The 7,963-nt window shown below is 41.4% G+C and overlaps 1 protein-coding gene across 2 annotated transcripts in view; it reads left to right on the plus strand.

Moving 5' to 3' along the window:
• KCNT2 (potassium sodium-activated channel subfamily T member 2) overlaps positions 1-1,269 on the plus strand; it is a 116,753-nt gene extending 115,484 nt beyond the window's left edge. For both annotated transcript variants that reach the window (XM_084868808.1, XM_084868809.1), the window contains 2 exons: positions 498-582; positions 853-1,269. In XM_084868808.1, coding sequence (XP_084724934.1) covers positions 498-582; positions 853-964 — 197 coding nt within the window. In that variant the 3' untranslated portion in view covers positions 965-1,269. The remainder of the gene's footprint in view (positions 1-497; positions 583-852) is intronic.
• The last annotated feature ends 6,694 nt before the right edge of the window (positions 1,270-7,963 follow it).

A 7,963-nucleotide genomic window follows, 5' to 3' on the forward strand; every position in this document is an offset into this window, starting at 1 on the left:
TATCAGACACATCATGGGACAGAGTCAGACATAGTTAAGGTCTTCAAGCCTCCCAGATATACTTCTGTTGAGCTTTCTAAACACAGTGTCATTAGATGGTACTTCACAGAATTTCCCACAGGAATATTTCTTTATGAGTTTGGCCATCGCTACCCACAATCATTTTTTTATCCATGATAAAAGCATAATCAATCAAGTTGACATCTTGTCGAGCTATTTCAGCGTCAACGTTTTGAGGGTAGAATATAACTGTGGTTGTTCTGAACAGAATTAGATGGTTTAATTGTACCACGTATTGGATGGAAAAGGAGACAATTTTTTGTCTGTCATTGGCAGACATTTCCAATGACAATCATTTGGAAATAGTTGCGTACATGGTGGGCAACACTATAGCACGTTCTCCTGGACAGCTCTATGGTTTGAAGATAAGATGCTCTAAGAATCCTCTCGATGTCCTGTAAGTAGCATAACAACCCTGGCACTGATTTGTCTTCCAGATGAAATGAATGACCATCAGAGCACCCTGTCATACATCCTGATTAACCCATCTCCGGATACCAGACTAGAGTTGAATGACGTTGTGTAAGTTGACCTTACATTCCACACGCAAGGCATTGATTTTCAGAAACCACGAGTTATTATTTTGTTTTGTATTTTGATCCCCACCGGTATAGCCCCTATACCACAGGAATCGTACAGGGAGTCCTTCTGCCAACGTTTAAAAATAGAGACACAGTTTAGGAAACTTAAACACTGGACAAATACATTGGAAGTAGTCCTCTCAGGGGTCCGAGTGAACTAGTTCTGTGTTTACTGACTATCACTGTTCTTTGCTTTGCTTTCTCTTATCAGGTATTTAATCCGACCAGATCCACTGTCATACCTCCCCAACAGCGAGCTCAGTCAAAACAGCAGCCTCTGCAATGCCGCAGGTCAAGACTCTCGGGAGGAAACTCAGCTTTGATAACATAAAAAATAATGAACTTTATTTTTTGCGACAAGGAGCTTGCTTGAAAGAACTCTATTTTAGGAGGAAAATATGGCGGGCATGAAATAAACTACACCGGACTCTCTTCAAATCTCTCCTATGGACACAAATCTATTCTCTTAGAAACATAGGTTATTTTGAAATTTAACTTGCTGCTTATTGGTATTTCTCCTAGTAATACTGGAAAGACATCCATGGAATGGTTTTGAAAAACCTAAATGAAAACACACAATTTTAAATTGGCTCACTGCTTTGTTTGAAATAGCCCGAACTGTCTGAAGTCATTTTTTTTTTTTTTTTTTTTTTTTTTTTTTTTTTTTTTTTTTTTTTTTACAAATTTTAAGGTTTTCTGGAAGTCAATGAAAAAAATCCAGCTCTATTTGGTGCATCATATTCTATTCGTTAAAACTGGTCTTTTACAAAATTGAACTCATCATCTTCTCTACACAGGGATGACAGACAAACTTGTGGGCTGACATTTTTGTAGGCGTCACAGTTTGCTTTAGAATATTAAGTCACCTTCACTGGTTTTGGTTGCCTTTTATAAGATACTATTTTATTTTGGGACTTGAGATGCTCATAACATGTTTCATTACACTGAGGAAACCAAAACAAATTAAAAAAAATATCGAGAAGCTGAAACTTTAGCTCACTTCATGTCTGACCCTCATTGTATGCCAAGGAGTATGTATTAAAAAGCAAATATCGATCGTTCTCCTAAAAGAATGCCTAACATTGAGAAAATACTTAAAGCATATTTACATTTGATTAAATATTGATTTACATTTAATACAGGAATTGAAATAGGCAGTGATTTTCATTGGACTATCGAGCTTCAACATTTTTTAAAAATATCTATATAGAATATTTCATTAGAAATGTAATTTAAAATTCAAAGAAGCAAAACTATACTCCTTATGGAATACAAGGATATTTGAAGCATCAAAAGTCCTCTTTCATTCCTTTAGAATTGCAATAATCATGCCCAAAAATGGATGTTAAAGATTTGGATTTAATTTGAAAAATTATCTATGGGAATATAGTTTAACACTGTGAGGATAAAGCATATAATAAACATAGTTTTGCCATTTAGATGGCATATAAATCAGGTAGAATTTGACAGTTATAAATATAAATTGACTTTGGGTGACACCAAGGCCTTTAGTCTGTATTTCTGAATCTCCCTCAGAAAAAGAAAGAAAAGCACAGAGTATAGTTGCCCGTTAGTTGCAATGTGTTAGGGAAGACAGAGAATTCTGTAAATTTAAAAAGTTATTTTTCTTCCAACTTTGTACAATAGTTTTTCTTTTTTTCTGAATTTGTCAGTGAGTTTTAGTTAGTAGAAAATAGGACATATAAGACTTAGAAAGAGAAATTTTTTTTTTCATAGAGTAGCAGAGCAATTGAAAGAAAAATAGAAAGGTTAAAACAAAACAGAGAGAAAGAAAACCTAATAGTCCCCAAGTAATTCTATGGAAATAAAAATGTAAACCATAATATGTGAAACTGTAGGGTATAGCCATTCTATATTTTGGCTTAGAGAATGAAATGCCTATTTGTGTTTTTTATTTATTTTTATTTATTTATTTTTTTTACTTTACCTTTCTCTCATTATGGAATAATAAAACCACCAAGAATTTCCTCTACTACAGGGAGACCCTACCTTTAATTTTCTCTCATCAGACAGAGAAGTCGAATTTATAACAGGTCACTTAAAACTGGAAGCATGCCTTAAAACAAAGACTGTATACATAGGTATGTATATGTTCTAAGCACATGGGAAAGATAGTTGACAAATACACATTAACATGTACATTATTCAAACTAAAGGCAGAATCAAAGTAGTATATGCACTGGAGAACAGGGATGCATTTATGACACTATTTCATAGTTGCACATCAACAGTCAGTACGATGCTTCTTTCAACTGCCATTTCTTTACATCATTACAGTTATTTTTAGGAATAAATATAGGATTTTATGAACCTTCTATTTCCTCCCAGGATCTCAAGTTAAGACTTTCTGCATTATGACAGCTGTCAAGACTGGGATTTTAAGTTAAGACATGACTCTATTTCCTATAAAACTAAAAACTCCATTTCATAAATTTTACAGTAATTATTTTTGATTATGAATGTTCATCCAAATTTACTATTTAACACAATTCATACAGCTTGCTGTAACAATGATAGTTTATTAGTCTTTGTGTTATTTAAAGAATAACAACTTGCTAATAAAAGCCTTTTAACAAAACGGTTGCCTTTTTAAAATACACTTGCACATGAAAATAAAACAAAAAGCCAATTATAGTCTTTGTAACCCTAAGCCTAAAGGAACAGGTTCTGTTTATTGACTATGTAACATTTTGCTACCAGTTACACGGAAATGCTTTAAAATAAATAATAAAAATTATTTCTGATGATGAAAATTCTTTTGTGTGTGTGTGTGTGTATGGGTGTGTTTGTTTTTTGCCTAAATGTTCCATGTTTAGACACATTATGCTTTGAACCTATTAAACTCATCGGTCACTTTGATATTTCAAAAGCAAAATGAACGTCCCTCTGTTGCTTTGTAGTAAGTTTAAGTCAGGAATGGTGAATCCTCCAACACTGTTCTTTTTAAGATTAATTTGGCTATTCTGCTCCTTTGCATTTCCATATAAATACTTGAATTAGCTTGTGTGTTACTGAAAAACATTAGCTGGGGTTTTAATAGATATCACACTGGATTATTGATGAATCTGGGGAGTGTTGTCATTTTAACAATACTGTTTTCTATTCCATGGACCTGAGATACCTTTTCGTTTATTTCTTTCAGCGATATGTTGTAGTTTTCAGTGTACGGTCTTGCATTGCTTTGGTAGTTTATTCCTAATCATTGAATTCTATCAACCCCTATAACTACACCTGTTTGGAAAACAGTCTTAGCTGTTTCCTAGGGCTGCCCTGGCTACAATGGCAGAGTAGTTGCAAGAGAAAAGGTCTGCCTACCCCCGGTTTAGGGGAAGTCTCCTGACTACGCTCTCTGCTCACCGGCCCAGCAGGATGGCGAGGAACGCGAGGACCAGGCCACGTTAATGAAAACACCCTTTCTGCTTGTTCTGGAGCTGTTTTCCCCCACGTGCTGCTCTGTTTGTGACCCTCACAGTAATTGGCACCGTGGGTCAAGGTGAAGGACATTAACTTTCCTGCTAAATAACCAGCAACACCCATATCATAATAATGACTGCAACTGCAAGCATATTGCTTCTGAGTTTCCGAAACTTTATTTTACTAACGTCGCATACAGTTTTTAAGAAAATTGACTTAGTGGACCTCCTCTCAAGACAGCCAATCAGCAACAGGCACGAGGGGCAAAAACACCCCACAGTGCACATGGGGAAACTGATCTTGAAATGCAAGTCAGGGGAACACACAGCCTGATGATGATTGCTCCATTTGAAGGCCCGGCTTGAATAGAAACACACGTGAAGAACAAATAATTTGGGATGCAATTTGGTTTATCTTTGGATTTGCTTTGCGATATCACCATCTTGTGGCCGAGAGTAAAAGTTTTCCATTGCAAACTAATCTGAGGCTGGGTTGCCCATTAGACTTACACAACACAGTCTTTCTGGTTGTTTTACTGTCATTTTGAAAACCGCCTTTGTGGTATTTCAATTTCCGAAATGCTATCATCTCATCAATTATAGGGAAAGATCTCTGGAGAGCCAGCTCCTCGGCTGACCCATGGTGCGATTTACATGAATTCTATCCCAGCGAACCCACAGGCGCACAGCAATAGTCTTCATGAAGATGTTTTTCGCACATCTCCTCTCGTTATTCTTGCTGCCAGATTCACTTTTGCGCCGCCTACAACGGTGACACCTTCGGTTATCAGGCTGGCGTGTCCTCGGTGGATCTCTCTGGCGTTTTCCTCTGATGGGCAATTCCGACGATTATTTATGAGGGCCATCAAGGCGTGGATGCATTTAGCGGCATCAAACAGGAAACAGCCGCTGCCTTACAATTCCCGAGGTGTCCGGGAAGCTTCCACCGCTCAGGGTGTGTAATACATTTTGTCACCGAGAGTCACCTCCACAACTGACTGTGCGAAGACTTGTTAGCGGGGTGCTGATCTCTTCTCAGATGGGATTCCACCTGCGCATCATTTGCCGAACCGCTTGTGAGAGTGAGTCATGGGAGGGATTGCTGGGATGGGGATGGGATTCAAGGGCAGCCAATGGCATCTGTGACTTCATGAGACATGTCTCTGAGGCTGGGGCTCTCCATAATAACTCATCTAAGTGGCAGGAGGACTTAACGGTGTCTCAGTTGCCTATCATCACAACGAAACCCATGTCACTCTTGATCTTGATCTTGAAGAGTTTCTGGGTGGGTGATAGGAAGCAGAGAGAAGCCAGCTTCCTGTTTGTGGGGAGGGAGGTGGAAATTAGGCCCCTGGGATGAGGGATGGTTTCAGCTCTTTGGTGGAAGCTGACAATTTACTGTTTACAACCCAAGGGAAGACTCAGTATAATTGCGTGTCTATTCGTCTCCGTTGCTGTAGCAAATTACCTCAAGTTTATTGGCTTAGGCAACGTAGTTATTGTCTTCCTTCTGCAAGCCGCAAGTCCAGAGTGAGGCTTAGCTGGCGAAGATCAGGGCGTGTGTTCCTCCTCGAGGCTCCAGGGAGCAGGCGTCTCGTTGGGGTTTGTGGTCGCTGGGGGCGGCCTGTATGTCGTGGCTCATGGCCTCTTCCTCCATTGTCAAGGGCATCCCTCCAGCCTCTCTGCTTCCTTCCCCACAGCTCCTCCGGCCTCCCTCCCAGGAGGGCATTTGTGAGGGCAAACGCACGCAGGCAATTCAGGACAATCTCATCATCTCAAGTTTAATCAGAGCCGCACAGTCCCTGTTGCCCTCGAAGGGAACATAGCCAGTGGCTGGGGAAATCAGGATATGGGTATCTTTGGGGGCCATTATTCTGCCAACCACACCAAGGGGCTGGCTCACTGATTCCCTCACAGGTATTTTCATGCAACGACCAAAACATTGTCTGAATGCTCACTTCCTGCCACGTACTGTAGTCAGCCTCGCAAAAAACACAGCTCTGGCCCTGCCAGCGTGGCTCACTGGTTGACTCTCTACCTATGAACCAGGAGGTCATGGTTCCATTCCATGTTTGCCTGGGGTTGCAGGCTCCATCCCCAGTAGGTTGCGTGCAGGAGGCAGCCAATCAGCGATTCTCTCTCATCGCTGAGGTTTCTATCTCTTCCTCCCTCTCTCTTCCTCTCTGAACTCAATAAAGATATCTGTGTTTGCAAAACACAGATTTGGCCCTGAGGTCTCTATAAGCCTCTGGGTCCCAAGACTTAGGAGGAGCCTGAGGGATCGTTCAGCCACTGCAGTGCGTTGTGATGAAGAAGCGGTGCCATGGTGCAGCTGGAAGGGGCGGTCACCTGATCTATGCATGGGGAAGGTTCTGGGCGGTGGCTGCAATGCAGGGAAGAGCTGGTGAAGATGAAAGGGACCATCACGGGGCCCGTGCACACAGGAGGGAGAAGAAACACAGGAAATGATCCCCCTAAACTCACATGGCTGCCTGGCGTTAGACACTCTGGATCTGCAGGCTCCTTCCCTGACTCCTGTGTGTGAGCCCTGATCCTCTAACCGCCCCCAGCCCACGGCTCATCCTTATCCACTCCTCCGTCCCCACTCACAACTCCTTTACCTCCTTTCTGCCAATTCCCGTGGTCTTAAACAATTTTTTCTTACTCTCCTTAAGGACATTTGAGTAATTCTGCTTTCTCCTGCACTGAGAAACGTTCTTTCTACTGAAAGCACTCCCATTAGCATGCACGCTGTTATTATTTCCCTTCTCTTAAAATAAAAATGCTCTCAGCTTAATATCGCCCTCCGGCTACCAGCTCACGTCTCCACTTCCCTTTACGGTTAATACTGCTCCCAGGAATACACCCACTCCTGCCTCTCCTGCAAAGCTCTCTTCAGCTTGTCCCAACCAGGCCTTTATTCTCTACGCTGTTTCTGTAAAGATATTACCGAGAACGGCTCCCGCCAACACAAACTTACTGAGCCCCAGGCACTTCCTACATATTCAGCAGCTTACCTCACCCTCCTAACAACCTGCGTATCCCTAGTAACAAGTATCTCTCTCATCGATGTTTCTGACTCTCTGTCCCTCTCTCTTCCTCTCTGTAAAAAAAAAAAAAAAAAAAAATCAATAAAATATATTTTTTAAAAATATTATTTAGCTAAAATGATCTTGTTTATTTTTATTTTTTTATTGACAAAAAATTTATTTAAATTCAGGACAAATACTACCAATTCTAGATACTGGGCGTTCTGACACCTGTCCCGACTTTACAACCGCGGTCAGACTTTGGATAGTTAATCCACCCCTCTGGGTAACACTTCACCATTATTTAATTCCATCGAATAATAAAATGCAATATCATAACTTCCCGCCTCTCAGGAGAGCCGTCAGGATGAAATTAAGCTAATATATAATACTGACTTTAATTAAAATCACTGCAGAAACACGGCACGGCGTTATGAACCCATCGCTCACGAGGGACGGGATCACGCTGATGAATCTGAGGCCCACGTCACCCTGTCCGTTTCCCGTCTCTGTCAGCGGGGGCGGGCATCGCACTGGAAAATGACTGTCTGCCCACCATCGAGACGCAGGGTCCTTCTTTGAGAGACACAGACCAGCAGCATTCTGGAATTGTGAGATCGGCTCGCGGGGTGGCATTCCAGCTACAGAGGGCCTCTGTCTGGGTGAGGACCAGGAAGATGTTGGTGAAGGCTCATTGGTGAATAGGCAGAAGACTCTGCAGGTATTATAATAAAGCAGCATGCCCGGTCCACGGGAAACCCACCTGCCTCATGTATGTTATTGGTACCACGTGTAGGGAGTATCCAGGGCATTGTAACTCTTTCTTTTATGGCCACGGCGATGGCTTATGGCTTTCCTG

The sequence above is a fragment of the Pipistrellus hanaki genome (assembly GCF_964339955.1).
Source record: "Pipistrellus hanaki genome assembly, chromosome: 20".
Lineage (NCBI taxonomy): Eukaryota > Metazoa > Chordata > Mammalia > Chiroptera > Vespertilionidae > Pipistrellus > Pipistrellus hanaki.